This window comes from Dermochelys coriacea, chromosome 1 (assembly GCF_009764565.3).
Source record: "Dermochelys coriacea isolate rDerCor1 chromosome 1, rDerCor1.pri.v4, whole genome shotgun sequence".
In the NCBI taxonomy this organism is placed as follows: domain Eukaryota; kingdom Metazoa; phylum Chordata; order Testudines; family Dermochelyidae; genus Dermochelys; species Dermochelys coriacea.
The window spans coordinates 281,923,296-281,950,471 of record NC_050068.2 but is presented as its reverse complement, the minus strand read 5'-3'; the positions used below and the strand labels follow the sequence as shown (position 1 = coordinate 281,950,471).

General features: G+C 39.4%; 1 protein-coding gene across 1 annotated transcript in view; it reads left to right on the top strand.

The window, feature by feature from the left end:
• NAV3 (neuron navigator 3) overlaps window positions 1-27,176 on the top strand; it is a 355,811-nt gene that overhangs the window by 195,208 nt on the left and 133,427 nt on the right. The window contains 3 exon segments of the mRNA XM_043492958.1: window positions 9,756-9,864; window positions 10,135-10,518; window positions 12,133-12,252. Coding sequence (XP_043348893.1) covers window positions 9,756-9,864; window positions 10,135-10,518; window positions 12,133-12,252 — 613 coding nt within the window.

The window sequence follows — 27,176 nt, the reverse complement described above, 5'->3', positions numbered from 1 at the left end:
ACTGGTGATTGGATGAAGAAGGGAGAACGCAGTTGGCTTTTGGGATTACTTCTATGTGGGAACAGAGTGTTTGATCAACTCTCTTCTGCTTGAGAGAAATTCAAGTAAAAATGCCTGTAAGTATTGCAGATTAACGTGACTGGAAAGAGGTAGCTTAACACAGGCAGCAATGAGAAAATGACTGTGCCTGTCTAGTCATTTACAGCACATAAACTGGATGCTTGAGCTTTGCTTTGCTTTTCATTACAAGTGCAAAGATGTGCTACATGGTGTGTGCATCGTACAGTACTGAAAGGGTCACACCTGAGACCTGCTTAAAGATCTGAGCTACTGTAGATCTAGGAATATGAAATCTAGCTGAGGTGAAGCTTTAGCTGAAAGGATGCAACGACCTGCTGAATTATCAGTTTTCAAAGGCAAGGATGTTAGAAGAGGGAATGCTAGTCTTCAGAAACAGAAGTCTTTGACCAACCTTATGCTCATAAGTGAAGGGGAGAAGAGACGATACTCATACAGGGAGAACTGGTTTGGAAATGCCTCAAAGTCTAGCCAGAATTGTCATCAGAGAGAGGCAGAAATTGGAGATAGTATCTCATTGTCCAAGTTGCTCTCGCAGTCGGTGCACTCTCTTCACCATACCAGCAGTGCAACACCCCAGGAAACTGAAGTCTTATCACCTGCTGGAAGCAATAAGTCAAGTAGAAGATCTGGAGGCCAGACTACAGATGCCAGTTTTGAGGTTGGTAATGAGGAAAGGGACAAATCAGATGATGAAAATGTCCCCTGCAAGTCAAATTTCACTAGCAGGAACTGGGCAGAGGAAGAAGAAGAAGGCTGTCTCCGTGAAGGGACTGCACAGCTGGATGAGGATGTCATAATGACAATGCTGGGTGACCTAGAACAAGTACTTTACACTGATATATTAGGTAAGTTAATTTCTGTTTGACACAAGAAAGAGCAGAGAGTTACATAAGTATTAGAACAGATCTGCATGGAGCAGACTTCTGTTGTTGACAGTAATATTGTGAGACAGAATTGGGTTTGTTTGCAGTAGTATATAAAATTGAATTTTAGAGTATTCCTCTCTTGCTTCTTTCATTCCTTTTAGTTTTAAAGAGTGTAGGTAATGAAGACCAGTTTTTAAATCTTTTTGATAGGTACATTAGCAGCAATACAGTATGTGAATAATTGAGCACAGTTTTCTTAGCTCTTTAAAAATAAAGTGAAACGTGTTAACAGTTTATTAATAAATATTTTATTTCTGTTTTAATAACTTTCCTTCTCATTAATGTAAAATTAGGCTCCTTGGATTCTTAACAAGGATTGTTTTATGTAGGCAATATTATGGCCTAGTTATGACTTTATCCTCACATTTTCCCTCCGCCCTGCAGGTAATCTCATCCATAAACATGGAATTTCAATAAAATTGTGGGTGCCAAAGCTTCACATTCTAGCTACATCAATTCATGATAGCAAGCATCTAAATTTCACAGTCATAGGAGCTTCAAAAAGCTTCTGAGCTGCTGATATTACTTTTCATCTCATTCCTTGGAAGGATGGGTTGTCCAAAGTGTTCATTTCAGAAGCTTTTTGCTGTTGTGTAGGAAAATGGTTGAATGGTATGTGTCTTTTGCCAAGGCTGTATACCGTGTATTTAGTCTGTAGGTTTCCTACTGGTACATATTTGGATTCAGACTGGAATTAAAGATTTAGGATGTAATTTATGAAGAAAGTAAAATTTAGTAAAAATGTTTCATTTTAAACTAATATAGAAATTAGATATATTTTTAACATTTAGGACCAAGAGTACTTTACACTGAGGTGCCAGGTTTGACTTCTTGCATGGAGATTAGTTAAGAAATCTGAATGGTATACCTGACTCTGTCACTTGCACCTCTGTGAGCTTTCACTTCCCCACCTGCAAAATGAGGATAATTATACCTGCGTTTGTAAAGTGCTTTGAGATCTAAGGATGAAAAGTTCTACATGGGAGCTTATTATTATTACTATTATCTGGTAAGACCCTATATAAGTGAAATTATTATTTTATTATGATCTGCTTCAGGCATTAATTACAGTTAAGGCTACATTTTAGTCATGGGTATTTTTAGTAAAAGTCCTGGACAGGTCACAGGCAGTAAACAAAAATTCACGGCCCATGACTTGTACTATATACCACTAAATCTTGGATGCTCAAGCTGGGGGCCGGAGGCACCACAGATGCTCGGGGGGGGCGCCATGGGTGCTCTGGGGGGAGCAGCCCAGGACCTCCACTGTTTTTTTGGGGGGTGGATGGTTGGTGGCGCTCGCAGGCTCCCTACCTAGCCCCGAATGGCTCCCTGAAAGCAGCACATGTCCCTCCCTCAGTTCCTAGGCAGAGGTGCGGGGCCAGGGGGGCTCCACGCGCTGCCTCCGCCCGAGCACCGGCTCCGCAGCTTCCATTGGTCGGGAACTGCGGCCACCCGGAACCCTCACCTCCTCCCGCATCCAACCCCCAACCCTGGGTCCCCTCCCACACCCAAATTCCTGCTGCTGCTGTGGGGGGTGTGATGGCCCAAGACTCCCGCAGCAGTAGCCAGTGCGGCTGGCACAGGGACTGCCCGAGCTGCTCAGGTGGCCCCCAGGCCAGCCACCTGCAGCAGTGACAGAGGTCCCAGAAAGTCACAGAATCCATGATTTCCATGACCTCTGAGACAAATTCACAGCCTTAATTATAGTCAGCATGTAAATTTTGGAATTATCATTATCAGGGTTACTGATAAAGCAATTAACAGTAAACATCACTACCGGGAGTCTAACATACCTGAACAGTGACTTCTTTAAAAATGATCATTTTGATTGTCTATGTTTGTATCTCAAACAGGGGAGAGAGAGAGAGAGAGAGAGATGTAGATATTTGCAGAGAGAATCCATGGTTTAGCGTGCTATAAAGCTGCTCTATGCAAGAGTTTTTGATGTCTGCATTAATCATGAGTGTGAAACCTTGAATGAGTGAAGCAGGTCACTCCAGATGAGTGGAAATAAAATCTTCATACTATATCCTCATGTAATCTGCACATGACATGCCAGAAGGGAAAAAAACTTAGAACCCTTTTAATTATTTTTAATGATTCTATTTTTCTTTTTTCCTACCTGTAAAGCTATTTCACTTTAGTAACATGAGCGTACCAGTAAAGACCTAAAAGAACGATAGAAATTAAAACTAATACAGTTTAGAAACCTCTAGAAGTAATACTAAATCACTTTTCTTTACATAATAACGTTACAATTTCAGTCAGATATCTTCTCATCTGTTTGTGCTAGAAACAAAGAGTTTTGTGCCATTGGAAATGCGGGATTATTCAGTTTCTAATGGCCTTTTCTTTGAGAGATTACAGGAGAATAGACTTTAAATATGTCATATTTCCAAGACAGAATCTTGAGCTTTGGAGAGTTAATTTTGGGAGAGAAATACTATGTTTTGAGGGAAACAAATGGTGGCCCCATTCAAGGATCAAGACTACATTATCACGTACTTTACACATACACAATAAAAAAAGACAGGCCCTACCCAATGTATCTTATATTCTAAATATATGACAAGGGACAACAGGTAAAAACAAACAAACAAGGGAAAGGAAGAAGATAAAGTAACAGTGAATATTAAATATTGAAAATATTAGCAATAATTTTAAAATAACTACACACAAAAACACACACCCAAATAAAAACATGGCATTTCTAAAATCCAAAGATTTTAGAATATGGAAATGAATAGTTAAGGCAGATAAATAATCAGATATCCTCCATCCCTCAGATAAATATACACATGTTAAGTATGGATATTGCACAGTCTAAGAACGGCCTTACCTCTGCCCCCTCACACCTATAAACCCTACCTCAGTGTACAGACAAGGAAATCCTCCTACACCATCCCATTATATATTATATACATTTCCAACATGGACTACAAACCTTTACAAATGAACAAGATCCACAGTCCCAGTCTTCCCTCACACCATATCTTCCTTCTTACCATCCAGTTCCAGAACTGAGATTTGACCTTCCCCATCCCAGTTTGCATTATGTTCAAAATAACATGCATATTATGTCTTATTTTTGCAAACAATTACTCCCCGCACCATTTCCCCATCCACTGCTCCACATGATACAGAAATCCCAATGTACTGCCTCCCCCCTCCATGTATAGACTAGATCAACAGTTCTCAAACTGTGGGTTGGGACTCCAAAGTGGGTCGCAACCCCATTTTAATGGGGTTGCCAAGGCTGGCGTTAGACTTGCTGGGGCCCAGGGCTGAAGCCAATGCCCAAGCCTCACTGCCTGGGGCAACGGGGCGCAGGTTACAGGCCCCTCCACCCTGGGCTGAAGCCTTCTGGGTTTCAGCTTTGCTTCCCCTCCCCGCCACACCCGGGGTGGCCGGGCTTGGGCAGTCTCAGGCTTCAGTCCCCCCTCCTGGGGTTGTGTGTTCATTTTTGTTGTTAGAAGGGGGTTGCACTGTAATGAAGTTTGAGAACCGCTGGACTAGATGGGGTTTGAGAACCGCTGGACTAGAGACTGCCCTTTTTTTTTTCCCCACCTTCACAGTGTAAGTCACAGACCCAACCTTCCAAACCCCCCATACTATACCACATTTAAGCAAATCCACAATACACATATAAGCCTGATTTCGGAAAGGTACTTAAATGGATGCCTACCTTCAAACACATGAATAGTCCCATTGATTTCGCTGGGACTACTCATATGCTTAAAGTTAAGCACATGCTAAAGTGCTTTATTTAGTTAGGGCCATTGGCATCAGACATTAGGCTGGGTTTACACACATATGTTCCACTGCTCTAACTATTCCAGATGGGTATGATTTTTACAGAAATACTTACACTGGAATAACCCCTAGTGTGGATGCTGTTATATTGGTATAAAGGTGCCCATACCAGTATACTTTATTCCTCTTCATGTACATGAATAAGCTATAAGAATGTTTATACTTGTATAACTGTGTCCATACTTGAAGTATTGTACCACTTTAACTATACTGATATAATTAAGACAGAACAATTTTTGCCTGTTGACAACCCCACAGAGTTCTCTGACTGATACTGTACTGCATTCACTTACCAAGGAGGAAAGGAGTTGTTTTATCTGGGAAATACATTGGTTTCAGTTGTAACGGTTTCAAAAATGTCTGAAGCATTTGTTTGTTGGATGGATGGATGGTAGGTAGGTAGGCAGGTACCAGGATGCAGAACTGAGTTGAAACATGAACCCAAAGGAATGTACCTCTAGCCAAAATTTCAAACCGGAGAAAAAAATTAGTGACCTGTAGCCCAAATTTCCTTTGCTTTTCCAGTAAATTGGGCTATTTTCAGATCAAAACAGTTTAGGGGTGGAGTTAAAATTATTATGGAACCTGATTGCAACCTTAACTAATGTGCAATAACTATCGGTTACAGAGTAGCAGCCATGTTAGTCTGTATTCGCAAAAAGAAAAGGAGTACTTGTGGCACCTTAGAGACTAACAAATTTATTTGAGCATAAGCTTTCATGAGCTACAGCTCACTTCATCGGATGCATTTGGTGGAAAATACAGAGGGGAGATTGATATACACACACAGAGAACATGAAACAATGGGTTTATCATACACACTGTAAGGAGAGTGATCACTTAAGATAAGCCATCAGCAGCAGTAGGAGGGGGAAGGGAGGAAAATCTTTCATGGTGACAAGCAAGGTAGGCTATTTCCAGCAGTTATCAAGAATATCTGAGGAACAGTGGGAGGCGGGGTGGGGGGGGAGAAATAACATGGGGAAATAGTTTTACTTTGTGTAATGACTCATCCATTCCCAGTCTCTATTCAAGCCTAAGTTAATTGTATCCAGTTTGCAAATTAATTCCAATTCAGCAGTCTCTCGTTGGAGTCTGTGTTTGAAGTTTTTTTGTTGAAGAATAGGCACCCTCAGGTCTGTAATCGAGTGACCGGAGAGATTGAAGTGTTCTCCAACTGGTTTTTGAATGTTATAATTCTTGACGTCTGATTTGTATCCATTTATTCTTTTACGTAGAGACTGTTCAGTTTGACCAATGTACATGGCAGAGGGGCATTGCTGGCACACGATGGCATATATCACATTGGTAGATGCGCAGGTGAACGAGCCTCTGATAGTGTGGCTGATGTGATTAGGGCCTATGATGGTGTCCCCTGAATAGATATGTGGACAGAGTTGGCAACAGGCTTTGTTGCAATGATAGGTTCCTGGGTTAGTGGTTCTGTTGTGTGGTGTGTGGTTGCTGGTGAGTATTTGCTTCAGATTGGGGTGCTGTCTGTAAGCAAGGACTGGCCTGTCTCCCAAGATCTGTGAGAGTGATGGGTCGTCCTTCAGGATAGGTTGTAGATCCTTGATGATGCGTTGGAGAGGTTTTAGTTGGGGGCTGAAGGTGATGGCTAGTGGTGTTCTGTTATTTTCTTTGTTGGGCCTGTCCTGTAGTAGGTGACTTCTGGGTACTCTTCTGGCTCTGTCAATCTGTTTCTTTACTTCAGCAGGTGGGTATTGTAGTTGTAGGAATGCTATTTCCCCATGTTATTTCTCCCCCCCCCCACCCCACCTCCCACCGTTCCTCAGATATTCTTGTTAACTGCTGGAAATAGCCTACCTTGCTTGTCATCATGAAAGGTTTTCCTCCTTTCCCCCCGCCCCCCGCTGCTGGTGATGGCTTATCTTAAGTGATCACTCTCCTTACAGTGTGTATGATAAACCCATTATTTCATGTTCTCTGTGTGTGTATATCAATCTCCCCTCTGTATTTTCCACCAAATGCATCCGATGAAGTGAGCTGTAGCTCACGAAAGCTTATGCTCAAATAAATTTGTTAGTCTCTAAACTATCGGTTAATAACACACATAAACTATATATATATATATATTTAGCTTTTGCCAAATGATACCTTACAGCTTCCATACTTACTCCCCATTCTAAGACACATTATTTTCATTCCTTAAAACATGGAAAACTGTGGTATCATAGATACCACGATGTGGTAACTGTTAGTGGATATTGACTTCTTAATTATGACTGCTGTATGCATGTATATCCACAGTCCAGTCAAACAAAGGTGATTCTGGTGGGCTGAGGGATGCAGGCAGAGGAAAATAGCATAGTAAATTCTACATTCTTTGGATAAATGGGAGGTATGTGGGCCTTTTTTTTTTATTAAGACGTCTTATTGGATCCTCAGCTGTTGTTAGAAGTTAAATAGCATTTGTGGCCAAACCATATTTTTACCTCTGTGGTTCGCTAGCAGTTAGTGTCAATTCCAGCCTTAGGCTGTCCTCACTAGAGTTTATTCATTCCTTCATCACCTCCACATTGATTATTGGATTAATTAAACCCCCTTCTTCCTATCTAGATTTCTGCTGCCAAAATAATCTTTCTGATTCACTGTTTCAGTCTGGTTGTGCACCTCTTTGAGTCCCTTTGCTCAATGCTCATTGCCTGGTGTGTCTTGCCTTGAAACACCTACTCTAAGATCTCATAGCCCCGTCTACATTATAGTTACATCTGGTTGGAAAACAGAATTTCTGTCCCGCTGAAAATTCCAACATTTAAACATTAAAACATCAAAAAAAATCCTTACAAATTGCAATGAAAAGTCAATTTTTGGAAATTCCTCATGGGACAGAAATTCAGAAAGTTTTCTCTTTAGAAGCATCAAAATGTTTCATTTTGATTAACATAAATGGTTTCAGAGTAGCAGCCGTGTTAGTCTGTATTCGCAAAAAGAAAAGGAGTACTTGTGGCACCTTAGAGACTAACAAAATTATTAGAGCAGCTGCATAAGCTTTTGTGAGCTCACGAAAGCTTATGCAGCTGCTCTAATAATTTTGTTAGTCTCTAAGGTGCCAAAAGTACTCCTTTTCTTTTTTTATAAATGGTTTCATTTCAATAAAATTGAAACAGTATAATATAATATTAAATATAGCATAATATAGTATCAACATTAATATGTTAATATAATATAAAAGTGAAAACAACGTTGTCACAATGAAACAAGAATGTCGAAAGGATTTGTTTCTAAATTTTCCAGCAAAAATATTGGCAAATTTCACACCAACTCACAAAATATTTTAATTTTGATGAAACTCTCTTTTCCTGTGAAAAATTGTTCTTCCAAATTTTTTTTGGTGATCTCTAATAATGGACTTAGTTTTCTCTTGCCTTTCTCTCTGACTCTTCTGCTCTACCAGTGACAAAACCCTTTCCTCCCATCACTGATATTTCTATGCATTCTATGTTTAGATCTCACCTATAAATTTACCTACAGGACATGAAGGGAACAAAAGGTAACAACAACACAAAAAAAGCCAGCAGTACGAAGAAGTGTACCTGCCTTACTGAGTAAACATAAGATTATGTTGTTATTACTTTCTCTCCCCTTGTATGTTTCTGACCTTCTCTTTTGTGTCATGCTGAATTCAGATTCTCAAGGTGTTCTCCTGTCATCAGCAAATATGAGATCGAAGCCAAAGCAGTTGCTTAATATCATCAGAATCCTGAGATGGAATTACCAGGGAAATGCTGAACTTAGAGTTAATGATCAGTCCTGGAGTCAGGGAGGAATAGTTTTCCCCATTTGTTCAGAATTGTACAAATTGCTAGAATTACGTCCACCCCCACCCAGCTCAAAGCATCACAAATGGGACACTGTCATAGGCAACATTCTGGGCGTGATAAACCACAAAATCTGTGATACTCTATGTTATTTAATACTATACTCTTCAAAAGAAAAGAAATGCAAATACAGCGTAGTTAAATGATTATGTTAAAATAAACAAAAACTGCTAAATAAACTATACCATTTTAAAAATATATTAATTTCTGATTTTTAATGTCTATTAAATATTTGGTAATTTTTGTTATTATTATGTTTTATATTTCATATTGTTTATTAGGCTTTGCATTCTTCCTGGGTAACACAGTATTTCACTATGTGTATTTTATCTTTGTGGGTTTATTTATTTTTTGTATAGCAAAAAATTGTGGCTTTGATGCAGGAACTTCTGGGTGAAACCGTGTGGCCTTTGTCATGCAGGAGGTCAGATTAAATGATCATTATGGTCCCTTCTGGACTTAAAATCTATAAATGTATTAATTTTATTGGGACTTAGTGTTTTATGACCCCTGTGAGGGTTATGGGAAATAAGGCTCCAGCTCAGGAAAGCATCCCTACTCAGGAAGTGTGCTTAAGTACAGGCTTAACTTTAAGTGCTTTCCTGAATAGGGATAGATTTTAAGTGTGTGCTTAAATGTTTTCCTAAATCAGAGCCTTAGTCTCCACAATCCCCACAGGGACAAAATCAAAACACTGTAAGTCTGAGTATCATTCATAATTTTTCAGCCTTATCGAGACCCCTCCACTAACTTGCTATTTTTAAAATGAGCTTTTAATCACCACAAAACTTATGTTTGCTGTGTGTGTGTGCGCAATATTATTGGCAAGATGGGTGTGTGCATGTTGTATATGGGTGGATGGATGGACACATCTACAAATACACTCTGGGAGCTTGTGTATATTCAAATTTTAAATGATATGTATGATATGTATGTGTATACATATATAAATTATATCATGTATATAGTTGTCTGCACACATGCATATGTTAGTTTATATCTATATTTGTTTACGCACACACGCATACCATATGTGCACGTGACTGCACACCCACACAGAATTTATATTATTGTTTTTGTTTTCTTACAGGGGAAGACCCAGAAACAAGAAGAATGCGAACAGTAAAGAATATAGCAGATCTGCGACAGAATTTGGAAGAAACTATGTCCAGCCTTAGAGGGACCCAGATAAGCCACAGGTACTATTTGTGCATGGACTCATTACGTTTTGGAGTGTAGAAGAATACTTGGAGTCAAGACCTGCAGGCTTACTATTAGAGGTTTGCAAGGGAAAATTAACAGTGCAGTTTGTGAAGATAATATTCAGATTCACACAGATAATATTTGTTATTATAATGCCTGGTTTACATTTCTACGCTCCACCTATCCATTCCACTTTTGCTCATCTTTATTTCTTAGAAAGAGAGAGAGAGAGCACAATTAATTGACTTCTACGTTTTGTTTGGCAGCACATTGGAGACAACTTTTGACAGCACTGTGACAACCGAAGTGAATGGGAGAAGTATACCAAGCTTGACAAACCGATCCACACCAGTGACTTGGAGGCTTGGCCAGGCTAGTCCTCGCCTCCAGGCAGGAGATGCCCCATCCTTAGGTAGTGGTTACCCTCGCAGTAGTGCTGGCCGCTTCATACATACTGACCCCTCACGATTCATGTATACCACACCTCTTCGCCGAGCAGCTGTTTCTCGCCTCGGGAATATGTCACAGATTGACATGAATGAAAAAGGAAGCAGTGATCTGGACATGTCCTCTGAAGTTGACGTTGGAGGTTACATGAGTGATGGGGACATTCTTGGGAAAAGCCTCAGAACAGATGAAATCAATAGTGGGTAAGTGGCATTTTACCCAGCCAAAACCCTAATGCAGGACAGGGCAAATTGAACTGGATTTTGTATAAAGAAATCTAACCTGGTAAATGTAGAATTGTGGACAGTATATAATGCTTAAACAAAATGGTTGTGCTGTTCTAACTATTGTTTGTCCCCTATTGAAGTAAATGAGAGTTCTGGTATTAGCTTCAGGGTGAGCAGGAGCAGGTTTTTAGAGGCATTAAGATAAAGTATTTATTGAGGTTTCCACAACTGTTTCGTAAAACAGTTTTATTGTGCCTTAGGGGTTTTTTCAGTATTTTTCTTACATTTTTTTGGATGACATCTTGTATTTTCAGATGGGGCTGAAGAAAGGCAGTTGCTAACAGGCCTGACTTTTTCTGTTTGCATGTTAGATGCTGTCTGTTATAGTCTTGTGTAACAGGCCTTTACCTCAGTTCTTCAACTGTGCATATCATTTCTGACCTGTAGGAATATCCTTGGAGATAGGAATATGTCAATCACTATTTTCTTCTGGTTAACCCAGGAGCAATGGATGACAATTATTTTCATTTCTGCATCCTATTTGTGTTTGTTCAGTTGATTTTCAGGGACTGATTTCAAGCGGATGGTGAGACTAGACTACTGTAATTTTTGCATATAGAGATTCCATGTCCTGGCTCCACTTAAAAAGACCTTTTTAATGTTTTTTATTTTAAATACAAATGTGCTAACAATGATATTCCCGGTTGATTTGTGGGTATCTCTGAGACTCTTGTCTTTGCGACTTCAGACAGGAGCCTTATACTCATTTGCCACTTAGGCATATTTGTATTAAGTAATTTAAACTTTGAGAATTTGCTTTGAGGGCTAGAATTCCAATATATAATTTAAGACAAAAGGCCTCATTTTCAGTATTATCAATATTTGAATTATTCTTTGTTGCTTCCAATGTACCAGATAGTGTATAGCAGGCAAAGAGCAATTTAAAGCGTGTTTTATATACAGGGCACATTATAATATGCCAGGGTACTTTTAGTGGACATCAGAGCTTCACAGTAATTCTGTCTGCTCAGACAACTGGAAACATGGGACATAGGAAATTATGGGACATAATTCACCAGTTTATACCTAGTAGATCAAATCCAGCTCATTAGTCACAAGTGATTTAAAGATTGTTAACATCTGAAGGCTATTCAGTGGCTTATGTGAAATTAGTTGAAAGAAAAGGAGTACTTGTGGCACCTTAGAGACTAACAAATTTATTAGAGCATAAGCTTTCGTGAGCTACAGCTCACTTCATCTCACGAAAGCTTATGCTCTAATAAATTTGTTAGTCTCTAAGGTGCCACAAGTACTCCTTTTCTTTCTGCGAATACAGACTAACACGGCTGCTACTCTGAAACCTGTGAAATTAGTTGTTGGTCTGAATCTAATTCTTAGGGACATTTGACCACATTTGTGAGGGAGACAGTGTGATGAAAGGCAATATACTGAGAGTATTAATACAAAAGTACTATAAGGTGGGAAAATGTTTACTTTGAGCTTTGAATTCGACAGCCCATTAGCTGTAGAACAAAACATAATTGCCAGATGTTTGCATTTCCTACTGATTGACCAGACATTTATTTTCAGGTACATGACAGATGGAGGACTCAACCTGTATACAAGAAGTCTGAACCGAATACCAGACCTAGCTGCCTCCCGAGATGTAATCCAGAGAGGGGTGCATGATGTGACAGTGGATGCTGACAGGTAACACCTTTTCTTTCTATAAAAACTATTGGAGCTTACAGACAAGGTCTTATCATCATTCATACCTGCCAGCATTTCAAAGCTATTTCTGAGTAGCAGTGGATGACGGCAGGATTCATGGATCATTGGGATCTTAGCCCTCAGGATTGAGAGGACCTAATGCCACAGTAAGTGGGGGAAAAAGTCTACCTGGGAACATGAGTCTGTCAAAAGGAAGAGAACATGGAGGAAGAATCCATTTTGTGAGGATGGGGGAAGAACACATTTTGTGAGGATAGGGGAAGAACATCAAGGAGTCCAGGATGGGGGTGCAGTTTGCGGGTTAAACTCTCTGAAATGGGACATGATGATTTTTTATGGTAAGTCTTCTAAACAGGGATACATGGGAAAAATAAATAGAGTGAAAATGGAGCAAAGAGCTGGCAAAGTGAAAAGCTAACACAGGGAAAAGGAGGAGAAGGGAAGGAGCAGAGCTGGGGGCAGGAAGCAATATACACAGGACTCATTTGTTCCAGATGGCCACCACCCTGCTTTTGGAGCAGCATAGTGCCAAATGCTCTATGGAGTGCTCTAGTGTCAACTCTGCTCAGCTCTCCATCCACTTTTTACCCCCAGGGAAGCTAGAAGAAAGCAGCCCCTGTGGATGCAGGGACTGAAATTATAACCAGCTTCTGTGCAGGCATGCAAAAGGGAGAAGACTCCTTGCATCATCCTCTCCTTGTGCACCTGTGCAAAATCCAGGCACAGTCCAGCCCACTATGTATACCAGAGATTCACTTGTGCAAGCCTCGTTCAGAAGAGGATCTTCTATCCCTTTTCCTTTAGCCAAAAAATATATTTTTCAGAGATGGACTCAAGCCACCAAGTCTGGGTCTAAATTCATAACCCATCTTTTGCAGAGCTAAGAGTTGTTCAGAGCTCGGATTTTACTCCAGACAATGCCAGAGATAAACTCCAGCTGCAGAGCTTGGCAGTGTTGAGAATTCAGGGTGTGGTTTTTGTCCATCTTTTAAAAATCAAGTTTCACTTTGGGGGAAACAAAGAGAGGGTTTTATCAGGGGGCGGGAAAGATTCACAAATTTGTACTGTTTTTGCAAACCCAGCAAATTAGCTGAAGCAACTCCCATGACCTCCAACTCTATGAGGTCAGTCCATCCTTGGGATTTCTGATTATTTATAATTTCCTAAATTGTCTGAGGAAAATATGTTCATGATCCAAGGCTTGTACAGTCTGGATTAGTCAAACAATACATATAATGTACAAAAAGATGGTTTTAATCTGGAGGTGCGGTTACTTTTCTTTCAATGCTTTTCTTTTGTAAATTAATTATCATGGATTGACTTTGCCAAAGAAGTTTGTTTTAAAGAGGAATCTAAGAAGAGAGGTTGGTTTAGGGAAGGAAGATAATTCCAAGCATTGAAGGAAATGCAAAGGCAAGAGTAGGAGAGGAATATATATAATTTGATTAGAGTTTTCTTAGGCAATAAGAGAAGGAGGAGGAGGAAATGAAAGATGAGATGTAGTCAGGATGGAACCTTGTGTGGAACCTTGACTGTGAGGAGAAGCAGCTTAAATTTCATGTGTAAGAAAAAGGATGGAGTTTGGAAGATGGGAGAGACAGGATGAGTTTAGCATTAGTTTAGCATTAGGTATTCAAAATTGTTAGAGATGGGCCCACGCAGCAACATTCAGATACGGTTGAATCAACAAAACAAACGGTTGTTTGTTTTTCTGAGTTCTTGTAACCACAGAACTCATGTTTGCCAAAATGAAGCTGATGCACAAAAGAGTTGTGTTTGATCATTCTAACGAAATGAAAATAAATTATTGTGCATTTCAACAATGTGCACTAGGTGGACTAAGCCTAGGTGGAAAAAACAAAGCAAATTTTTTTTACATCACATTTTACACCAAATGTGATGTAAAAAGGGATGTGAGGGCTCCAGCTGGGGTGTGGGCTCTAGGGTGGAGCCAAGGATGAGGGGGTTGGGGTACAGGAGAGCGCTTAGGGGCTACGGCAGGGAGAGAGGACTCCCCTCAGCTCTCTTTCCCCGCAGCAGCACCTGAGCTGGGGGGGGAGAGGCGCCTCTTTGCGCCACAGCAGCTCTGGGGCTGGAGGATAGGCGCCCCTCCTATAGCTGCGGCAGGTCCCCCAGCGGGTTCCTTGAGCACCTGTGAGGCACTGAATAGCTTCTACAGGGAACTTAGATGGGAGGTCTATAGTCCTATATATCTGCCTTTTGAGGTTATGAAGGACATATATGTGCTCCTTCAGAGAGAGTAAAGTACCAGTTGCCTTGCCATAATGCCTCTTAATGATGTTATTGCATGATCTTTTTGCCCCTGCCCACCTAGTTGGAAAGTACTTCATTGGCAGCTGTGTGCAGAGAGAAAATATCTTGATATTACAGCCAATAGATATTTTACATTAGCATGCATCCAGGGAGGGCTTTTTTCTATATTCTCTCCATTACTACAGCCAACAACTTTTGCTGAAAGTGCCTCCAAGTTCCTGATGGAAATTGCACTTGGGTTTTCCCTGACACCTTTAATTCCTTTGTATCCTTTATGACTTTTTGTATTCTTCAGTTAGCAGCATTGTGCTCTCCAGCCAGGTGGGCTAATGGTTTCTCTTTGGGAAAATGCTAGTTATGACAGATGCACGCACTGGGTCTGATTTTCGTGTCACAAACATGGCTAAAAGAGGACTCACTCCACTGAAGTCAGTCTGGGTACAGTGATGTAAAAAGAGGAGAAGCAGCCCTACGGTGTTAATGATTACTCAGTAAGCAACAACAACTGGGCTCTGCCTCTTTCCCTGGGACTCTCAGACAGCCAACTAGTGGAGGAAGGTTCTCCCCTTCCCACCCCATTTGGAAACCTAGCATGAAAGAGTTCTTTCTAAATAACTTATAGGTTGTTCATAACATTATAACAAGTTTAAACACATGAACATCCAATATGTCTGTCAAAGTTCAAGAGTTGCTTACATAATACTATATGCACAAAGCTCTCAAAGGATTAATTGTAGCAGGTCATTTCACTGTATGATTCATGTCAGCTCAGAGAAATGGATGAAGAGACATTGGAAACAGCAGAATTTAAGATAGTCCCATGGTTCTGGTATTGTAGATTTTCTTACTTGGACACTTTTTATCTTTAAAGTCCCATTTGCATGGGTCATTTACTGTTGTCTTTCCTGAGGTGCAAGCAAAGTTCCAGCTTGAGCAGATGGATCTTTTGAAGTGGGTGTGCATAGCTGGTGGTCCTTTTGTGATGGAATTTTATTTTTATTTATCATCTTGCCCTTCTACCTTGCACTCTTATTGTTGCCTTTTGGGATTCACTAGGAGAGCATCTGAGGTGCATTCTTAAAGTTTGAACCCTTTTTGGAAGTAATATAAACTAAAGCCGGTTAGATGTAAGAAAACAGAATTAATTAATTCCCTGGAAAGTAGAAAAATAATTTAGAAGTGAGTGATAATGATTTGCAAGCCATTCTGTGTAGCCAGAAAATAAAAAGCCCGACTGTAGCCAAATCCAACCTTGTTATAAGTCAATCAAGTTGTTTCTACTTATCTCAGGACGGAATTTGGCTCACTCTATCAAAAAGTTATGACATTTTCCTTACTTTCACACTAATCAGCAGAAGTGGGTCACCCCATCTTTCTTCCTCCAACACTATCTTTAACTTCATCCTTTCTCAGTAATGTGCCAGACCTCAGGCCAAGCATTCCATTTAGTTACATTTTATCTCTGTGAATCTCTCCATAAATTAAGCCATGTGCTTGGGGTCACGTCCAAAAAGTTAAGTGGCTGGTTCTCCATGAATGTGTCTCTTATGTGCCTTGGTCACTACCCAGCTCGAATGCATTTTTATTGCACTGTGCTTGACATGAACCCCTTTTCACATGGTTTCAGCATTCTTATGTTTAGGGCTTCCTTAAAACGCTTGTACCATCTGTTATTTGTGCAGAGGATTTGGCAGTCATTTTACGCTCAGCTCAGGCTGCTCTGTTGTTTATTCTCAGCCAAACCATAATCACCATAATACATTATTAATTATAATTATAATAAAATAAATCCAGATTTTGCCTGCAATTTATTAACTAACTTCCTGCCTGGCTGACTTTGAGTCTTTCCCAGTATTTGCCTGAGTAGATGAATGTTTAGTAAGAATATTGTATTTTCTTAAAAAAGAAGTTTGGGGGATTGAACTGTGAATCCAGTTTCACAACATACAGTTCTGTTAGGAGCAGAAAGGATTATGAATGATGATTTCAAATTTTAGTAGATGATATAGATTGTTTCCCCTACACACTTCATTTTCAAAATTTTGGTCACTATATTGAAATCATTGATATTATTTGGAATTTTACTCATCAGACTGTTTGTCAATACATAGGTGTTTGGTATACCGTAAAAGTCATCTGCCTCTCGGGACACTCCTGCTTGCCATCTATATTTCAGTCCTGTCATCATTCTGTGCCTTCTTCCGTGAGTCCCTCTTGTTTAGTACTAATCTGATTAAAGTACCACTGTTCTCTCATATTAATACTATAAATGTTGCCTTTTCATTTAACCTTTTTGCTGCCTTTGATGGTTGTGATCTCTACGGCATTAATAAACATAATCACACCAGGTCTGTGAAATAAGAGGTAAATAAATCAGTGAATAAATGTCTGGTTTTTGCCCAATCCAACAGGCCTTACTCAGGCAAAACTGGGAACCCTACCAACTAAGAGTCTGCTGCTCTTTGCGTTACAGCTTGACATTCCTCTGTTGCATCTGCCTTCCTCACAGAGTGCATCTGGCATTGGTACCCTATGGCACACAACAAACAAGGTCATTATATTAGTTTGGAAAACTGGCATGATTTACCAGATCATGTGACCTGCTTTCATAATTTTTCATGGCTGTGATTTTGTAGTATACTGTATAGCCTAAGGTCACAGTAACAGAGAAGTAACCTCAGTACTTTTGCTGTTATTACCCTGATATCCCTGGAAAACATAATTAAAGAACCCATCTTCTGGTGTAATTTAGATATAAAACTTTGTTTTTACTATTATTGCTTTCGTCATCAGTTTTAATCTTCCAAAATTTCTCTCAGCATCTGTTAACCTCTTCTATCATTTATGTTTGTTGTTTTCAAATCATCTTGCTTTTCCATAGTCCCTGTTGTAAATCTTTACTCATTTTAGCATATGTTGTTGCTATGCTATCAAAAAACAATACTCAGCTAGGAGTATCTTTTTCAATACATATTTTTAGGGTTTTTTATTATATTTCTATAAACCAGCAGTGATATTCTAAACTATATAAAATCTATACATGTTTTTATACAGCCAATGCTTGATAGATAAATCATGTCAAATCAGTGCTGTTGATTTATTTTGACACCTTAAGTCATTAAGCGTACAAAGACACTTTGTGGATGAATGTGTATTCTAAAAGATCATAAATTAATCTTGAAAGCTTGTGCCTTCCGCCAACAGAAGTTGGTCCTGTAAAATGTGCCACCTACTTTGTCTCTCTCATATCCCAGGACCAACATGGCTACAACAATACTGTAAACATAAATCAATAGTAAGTTTTATTTTAGCATGATTTGTAAATATGTATTAATTTAGAAAGGACATTTTATTTTGATTGACTATTACTGTGTTTTCAAAAGCAAGAATCCGGTCAATATAAATAAAATAAAGCTACCTTTGATCTAATTTTTGTGGGATTCTACTCTTTCTTTGGTTGCTTTACATTTTTATATCAATCGACAGAAACACAAACCAAAACACTAAATATTTAATTTCAAATATCTTATTAATATCAACAATATAAACAATGCTGTTGTTATTCTGTCATAAGTATGTTAAACTGTCACAGACCTGCAATATAATGTCTGCTGATATTAAGCTTACATAAGGAAATTACATTGAAAAGGAAAGAAAAGTAGATGGCAGATGTTTAGCTCAAAACAAGAATGAGCTGCAAATGATTATTTATGGGAAATGAATAACAAATGAAGATTTCTCTTTCTCTGTTTTTGTTAAATAGTAACAGAAAGAGATAATATCAGTTAATTAGCTGGTTCAGATTTGTGAAAGTGACATATATGGAAGTAAAAACAACAAGGAGTCCTTGTGGTGCCTTAGAGACTAACAAATTTATTTGGGCATAAGCTTTTCTGGGCTAAAAGCCGCTTCATCAGATGCGTGGAGTGAAAAATACAGTTAGCAGAATATATATTATAGCACATGAAAAGATGGAAATTGCCTTACCAAGTGGGGGGTCAGTGCTAATGAGCCAATTCAATTAAGGGGGAAGTGGCCTATTCTCAACAGTTGACAAGAAGGGGTAATTCACTTGGGATGGCAACTCCTATTTTTTGATGTGCTATAATATATATTCTGCTTACTGTACTTTTCACTCCGTGCATTTGATGAAGTGGGTTTTAGCCCACGAAAGCTTATGCCCAAATAAATTTTTTTAGTCTCTAAGGTGCCACAAGGACTCCTCGTTATTTTGCTGATACAGACTAACACGGCTACCACTCTGAAACCTGTCACCATATATGGAAGTAACTTTTTAGTCTTCTGCAAGGAATGGAAGTGAATTTGGTTTTCATCTGATGCTAAATGGGCTAAACCATTTAACTTATTGTAGAATCATTAGGCTGAGAGGCATCCATTTGCAGCTGATCCATTGTACATTCTCTTTAATCTACCCTTAGAGAGTGAGTGGTATGGACATATTTATTAGTGTCATATGCATTCTATTTGCATTCTTCATTTCTGCTTAACTCAATGTTTATTTTAAATGGTTATAAATTATTTGCAGTGAGGCTGGATTTCATTATATTTTAACAAAGTGCAAATATTTCCTTTCAGGAAGAATGTAGATGGGATTGTTTTGAGTTTAGCCTACTGTTTCTAAGGAGGATATCAGTATGCATGATGAAGACTCTCTCAGACATGCAGAGTGCTTGAATACACCTTCAGTAGCAGCATCTTTCTGGTCCGCTACTGTAACTAATTACTAAGGGGAAAAGAATGATATACTGTCTGTCTTTAATTAGAAGAAGGAGATGGGAACAAGCTTTTGACTGCTCACAAGAATACTCCAGGTTTAATTATATAAAGATTTAATTTGATTCTCTTTGGTATGGTATGCATTTGATTCCAGAAGCCAGGGAATACACTATATTCTGTAAACTGACTTGGTTTCACTGATGACTTGGGGAGCTGGCCTTCTTTGATGATTGTCTTCTGCTGTTGTGCCACTAACAAAGAGCTATACTTGTGGCACCTCAGAGACTAACAAATTTATTTGAGCATAAGCTTTCGTGAGCTACAGCTCACTTCAGAGCTGTAGCTCACGAAAGCTTATGCTCAAATAAATTTGTTAGTCTCTAAGGTGCCACAAGTACTCCTTTTCTTTTTGCGAATACAGACTAACACGGCTGCTACTCTGAAAAGAGCTATACTGGAGAGCATACCCTGTAATAAGTAGAATTGAGATTACAGCTCTGAATGATTACAAGAATGATCTATTTTCGACAATTACTTCATTAGCCCCTTGTAAAAATTGTGTGTCTCTTTGTGTTGGGAGCTTTTCAGGGTTTACTATATGGGATACAATAGTATCTGCCCAAAGAATGGATCACCAACCTACCCTTTGCTCTACTTTGCCTTAGGTATTGATGATCCTCAGAGATACCTGCTTCCTCCTAGGGAAAAATATTCTAATTATTAAAATAAAATGTCTTGCTCTCCTGCCTTAAAAACTATATGTTTAAGAACTGCTTATGTACTGATTGACTGTTTACTAAACTTAAATAAACATATGCATGCTCGGCAGGCAAGGAGAACACCATTGCATGACTCTTGAAATTAACCTCTTCAAAGGAAGTAGGCTTATTCAAAACACTGAAAATCTCTTTCCTGGATTTTTTGGCTAGAAATCAGTGTCTTGGAACATTTTGCATTTGGCACTTAAGTAGAATTCACAAGTGATGGGAAATTATGAGTAAAACTAAGGGCCAGATCTTGGCCAATCCTGCAACATCCATGTAGGGGGGAGGTAAAAATGGACATAAGGCTCCGTTGTGCCAACTAGCTATTTTGTACTGCACCTCTGCCACCCCTCCAGGTGGATGAGGGGTGGATGGGGCTAGGAAATGGATGGAGCCCTAGTAATGCCCCTCCAAGACACTGGGTCAGGACATTGGAGAATGTGCACTGCTCTGAGCATAGGGCTGTCCCTGTTGGAGCAGGGGTAGAACTGAAAGGCATGTTGTGACTCTTTTAGCTGTGTCCACACAGCACACCACTGGAGCGGTTGTGTAACATACATGTAGCTGCACACCACAGTGCAAACCAGGCAGTATCCACATTGTGGTGTGTAGCTATATGTGCCAATGAAAGGCTCTGACAGAAGGGAGCCAGAGGGGAAAGGCTTCAGCAGCTCCCTGTTGCCAGAATCTCTCCCTGCTTCCAGAGTCTTCCCCTGCTGCCGGAGCTTTTCAGTGCAGTGGGGAAAGACTTCAGCAGTGGGGAGGCAGTGGATGCTACACTGCTAAAAATAGCAATGTAGTTGGAGAGGCATGGCTTGGACAAGTAGAGAGCAATGTAGGGTATGTACATATCCATACCCTTCAGGCATGTCTTTATTCTATTCGCCATGGTCCAAACTGCTATTTATACCCATGCTAGGAGGCTAAATGAGTATGTGCACTACACCCTGCCAAAAGCAGTGTTCAGTGTAGATAGACGTACACTTTGAGTTGAAATTCACTTCGTGGGCTACTTTTGGGACATGTCAATAAGATGCTATTCCATACATGGGGCCGGTAGGAAAATTACAATATGTCCCTAATGTATATTTTCAAAATGAACTTTGGATTGGCAGTTATGATGCAAAACAAATTATGCAAATTATGATGGAATTTTACTTGCCCACTATATACTAGAAATAAAAATGATTCCCAGGATCCATGCTGAGAAATTATCATGCAGTATTTGTAACTAGGTGAAAATGAGAAGGCTGAACAGGTTATGGAACATGAAAGCCTTTACATTTTCAGAATAAGAAAAGGCTATTCAGCCCAGGAAGTTTGGTACAGTCATTGTCCAAGTTGACAGACCATGAAGCTGTGATTTGGGAACGATACATCACAGAGAGTAGCCACCAGTCAATGTACAGAACATCACTCACTGTGTAATACTCTCTGTAGAATACTAATGTGTTCACCTCTTTCTTTGAAAGGTTTCTTTCCATACAATTCTATCACATTCTACTTTTCAAATCTAAATTGTGTCACTTCTGAGTCTCTCTTGATCAAGAAAGGAAAATATGATCCTTTTTCATAAAGGAGGTTCTGGAGACTTGCTGCCCTTATTTTGGGTCCCCTGTGGTGACTTCTCCTAACAGACAAATATTTGGTACATCAGTATGCTTGCAGTTTGTTTTCATTTGAAGTTACAGCATTAATCTCATCTGCATCTAATTGTTAAAATATTAAGCCTTCAAAGATTTCCTTGCCATATGTAAACAAAACATTGTCATAACAATTTAAGCAGGATCAGATGTGCAAAATTAATAACGGAACCCGCAATGCATTTTACAAAATCTTTTGTACCACAGGATACAATTAATTCGTAATTCAAACCGGCTAAGTGCATCGAATCATTTAAAAGAATAAAGTTTCTTTGTATCAAATTTAAAAAAAACACACTTTTTCCTAATTTAAACTCTCCTAAAAGAATAAGGTGTTAAAAAGTTGCCAGTGTGTTTTGGCTGTGAGGTTTAACTTTCTTAGTTATTTGCTTGGGAGAACTTATGGTCCAGAAATATTTCAGATTGAAGCAAAGAACAGAAAAGGGTGGACACTGAGTGGGTAAACTCATGAAAACAAAAATTGCTTCATTCCATTTTAAAAGAGTTTGAAAAGAAATGCATTGCCTTGGGAACAACAATAATTGACAGTACAGGTATTTCTCATTCCTCAAAGTGCTTAATTTGGAAATAAATCTTATCAATATACTTTAGAGGATTGGTGTTTTTTGCTTAATATATCTGTGATAAAGTGCTTGGAAGTAAAAGGTGAGCCAGCACTCTAATCACTCCGACATTAAGTAGATCCCCCAGAGAGGTCTGAGGGAGGAACTGAATGTAATTATCTAACCAGGTTCAGCATGCTAAGGGATTAATTAGCCCATCAGCTGAGGACTGATTAAAAAGGCACAGCAAGAAAATACAAGGAGAGGAGCAGGGCTGACTGAGCCTAAGTTTAGAGAAATCTGAAGGAAGGGAGACCTCTTCCCGTCTCAGGCCCTTGGGGAAGGGGTGATGTATAAGTGACACTGTAAATCATTGATACTCAGATCTCAGTGGTTCAGGAGCCAAATTAGAGATCAACATTACCTAAAAGAGCCACAGTAGTGTAAATTCATTGTTTCATTTAATACATATATATATATATATATATATATATATACACACACACACACATTATATATATTCTACATTACACCCATGTGAAATGTGAGAATTATATATAAAAATGACTGACCAAGTATTCTACAATTGGTGAATATAGTAAAAGCATCCTAATTGGTTAATATCTTAGATAGGTTAATAATTAAATCACATAATATTTTAATATCAAGTGCTGCAAAGAGCCACAGGAGACACATTAAAGAGGCACTTGTGGCTTCCGAGCCTCAGTCTGAATATCACTGCTGTAAGTAGTATTGCTGTATGGAACTGTAAAGGTGTTAACCAAAGATCTGTAATAAACTGCACAGTGTGGATACCTAATCAGGAGTCTGAACTATGTCTGCGATGTCAGAAGGCAGGAGCAGAGCATGCCCAATTAAAATATCCTACAATTTTAAATCAGACACTAATATATTACCTTATCCAAAAATAAATGAAATTAAATAAATTGAATAAAATTGAACAAATTGCTGGGGAAAGGAGCTGAACAAGAAATCATATGATGAAAAACATTACTAGGTCATTTAGTGCATATTCCTATTGGTCAGTTTAGTCTCAAGTGATTGGGACTTTCACCACTCTCTTCCCCCACAAGATACAAGCAGGGAAGGGACTGTCCACAGGTGGATCTGTGCAGGAGTGCAGATGACTACCTTCATGGCACCACTCACTCACCTCCTCAGAACTTTCTGGAGCTTGCTGTGCATAGGTCCAGAATTGGAACTGTGGGAGAAAGTGGATTTGGGTGTACTGGGGACAGGGGTGGGTAAACCAATGGCAGGCCTGTAAGAGACACTGGCTCCCTCTGGTTCCCACAGAAGTTTCCAGGAAATGATGATAAAGCCAGGGCTATTTTATAGTTTCTGTGACACCTTTCTGAAGAGTTGCATGGGCATCCTCAGGAAAATCCTCAGGAAAGGGATCTGTTGGGAGCCTCCATATAAATGTCACTGGCCTCCTTTGGATCCTGCAGCGAGGGAGGGATAAACCTACAAGATACAGTGCCTTTCCCAGACAGACACCAGGCATGTCCTATGTGGGAGTTGCCTTGACCTAGGCAGAAACTCAGCAAAGAGTACATTAATGTAGGAAGGACCAGAAATGCTTTAGTAGCCTTCCATTTGGGAAGTCTAATTAAGAGAGGGATGAAGACCAGGTCTTCTCCTCCCCATTACTTCCCCAGTTGGCTACATCCGTCTTGGCTAGGGGCCAGGGAGGCAGACCAGCTAGCACGGAGCACGCCCAGGCAGAAATAAAGGTCCAGAGCAAGATGCAGTCAGGTTGGGAAGCAGGGGATGATAAATTCCTGGGTCTCCATGACTTTGCCCCCCACTCATCTTTCTGCTGTTACTGAGTGGTTCACAGTAGAGGAGGGTGTTTTTGTTTGTTTGTTTGTTTGTTTTTGGCACGGACATTTACACCTTCAGTGGAATGGTGTCCATACAGCTGAATTTTGTGAGAAGTGGTTTCCCTGGAAAGAGGCAGGTCAAGTCCAGAAAGAAGCCTCCATCTGTGACAAAAAGGGCTACTGCAATCCTGGGATGTATATTCAAGGGAGTAGTGAGCAGGTATAGAGAGCTGATTTACCTTTGCAAATGGCATTAGTAAAACCAATACTGAAATGTTGTTTACGGTTCTGATGTCCACATTTTGAAAAGGATATTCGAAAAATGGAGAAGGTACAGAAAAGAGCCACAAAAATTATTCAAGGGGCTGGAAAAAATGCTTTACAGTGAAAGATTTAAAGAGTTCAATCTGTTTAGTTAGTCAAGAAGAAGATTAAGGTGACCTGATTACAGTGTTTAAGTACCTTCACAGCAAAAAAATACTGGATACAAACAAGCTCCCTAATCTAGCAAAGAATGGCATAACAAGAGACCAATGGCTAGAAGTTCAAGCCAAACACTTTCAATTCACTAATCAGGCACAACATTTTAATAGTGAGGGTGATTAACCTTTGAAACAAACTGCCAAGTTAAGTGGAGGATTCTCCATCTCTTGATAGCTTCAGATCATGCCTTTCTGGAGGATATGCTTTGTCAAATACAAGTTATTAGTCTCAATACAGGGATAACTGGGTGAAATGCAACAGCTTGTGAGATACAGGAGGTCAAGCTAGATAATCTAATGGCCTCCTCTGTTAATTTCTACAAGGACATTGCCAGAGAATCTCAAGCAATGCATGAATTTGTTTTTTAATAGTCTTCCTCGGGGAAGCTGTGAGACATCCCAAATATAGATATCGCAGTCCCTCTGTGAATAAAATTAGTTGGCCTAACAGAGGAAACTTTCATTTCCTAAAAGATCATTTTGACAGAAAGTTTGGGAGAGATCATAGGCCTGTCACAGACTATTTTGGTGAGTTTGGTGATGCCCTTCTGCTCCAAGGCATTATCTTTTGGACTTTGGCTCTAGATTCAGACTCTCTAAAGGATGACAAATAGATGAAGGTCTTGGTCAAATTCTGGTAACCTCACAGGGAGGAGAACCACTGGTAAAAATCGTGGCACCAAAAGTTCCAGAATACGCAGAGGTTCAATGCCCCTCTTTTTAAAGGTGAGGAAACAAGCTTTTCAAGGCCTCTATGTTGCAAATGTACTGCTGGATCCAAGGAGTTCTTCCTTTTCTTGGAATTATTCAGATACTCCTTTCACTCTTGTTACAAGAATATATTCCAGTGGACTATTTGCAGGTACTGAGTAAGACAATTCTAGGCTCGCTCAAAGATAGAGGCCCACACCCTCAACTGAAGGGGAGGAATCATTGGACCCAGGCTGCAACTGAATATATATTCCAGGGGAGCTACTGGGCAAAGAAAAGACAAAGGCCAGCAAAATCCACCAAGCTGCCTGAGGAGAATTTTTGCTGGTAGGCAAGCAATTCTCTCCCCCTCATCTTAGGGAAAGGACAGTTATCCAAGATGTTAAAATGCAAAGGATGTGATACAGCTCCATTTTTACCCATAATTCACATGAGTAGAGGTGCTAGGAAAAGATAATATTGTCTTAGGTTGAGTTTGGTTAGAGTATATCAGATACGTTGTTTTTCATTAATTTTAGACAATGTTGAGAGCAACTTAAAGTGTTCTATAAACTATTCCAATTATAAATTGCAGAAAAATGTCAAATATGCTTCTAATTGGTTTATTGTCCCAGTCTGGAATGTGGTTGCTCTTAGCTAGTCATTAGTTTTGTTTATATTTAAACTTGATCATATCTATTTAATTATACTTATAATTTTTATTGGAGTGCTTCATGCAGCTTCATGTGCTATATAGTACCTTGGGGCATGGTTGGTACTGTAAACCTTGTTGATTGTATTATTGTTATTGATAACTGACATCCTGGAAATAAGATGTTACCATTGGCTAGATGATAAAGTGTTGATCTTATTACTCACCTTGCTTTTGTGTCTTGTGTAAAAACATTAAGGCCACAAACACAGTAACCGAGAATGTAGACAAATTCTGATTTAAAAAAAAAATCAAACCAATTTTTTAAAGAAAAGGTGAGGTTTTTTTTTAAGTACTACTGTTTGTTTTAAATTCAAGCTGTGCAGGGCTTCATTACTATGAAGTCTCTTACCTACTTGTAATTGCAATGAATTGTCACCACATTTTAAGATTGCTTCAAAAGATAGTTCAGTGGAGGTAGAAGGAAACTCTCCACTGACATAAAACTTGAGAGGTTTCAGAGTAGCAGCCGTGTTAGTCTGTATTCGCAAAAAGAAAAGGAGTACTTGTGGCACCTTAGAGACTAACAAATTTATTTGAGCATAAGCTTTCGTGAGCTACAGCTCACTTCATCGGATGTAGCTGTAGCTCACGAAAGCTTATGCTCAAATAAATTTGTTAGTCTCTAAGGTGCCACAAGTACTCCTTTACTTTTTGATAAAACTTGAGCTAATTCCTGCACCAGCCACCCCATCACCCAACCTTATATCCTAGGTAGGAGTGTGTTGTATCTACTCTGTACTTCACTGACCTTCATCTGGTGTAAGGTCCCATGCATATACTAATGCATGCCATGGCCAGGACTGGTCCTGAGTACCATGCAGAATCAGGGAGCTATAACCACCACCTCCCTGACAGACACTCCCTTACATTCCCCATGGTGCACAGTGTGGATGCATGGGAAAATCTGTCCTGTAATGCAGTGCTATATATGTGCTAAATATCAATATTATGGTGACTGCAGGCACCATGGAAAAAAACAACTTTATGAAGTAGAATTTTCCTACCAACCCTCTCTCCCCTCCTAAAAAATCAGTGACTCCTGGTGAGTCTTCCTAAAAACAACAAAAAAATTCTAGGCCTGACTTTCATCGCCCCGATCGCAAACCACTGTGCATTAATGTGACTGAACAGTGCAATCCTTGATTTTATAAATAAAGAGAATAACCATATATCCTTGTTTCAACACTT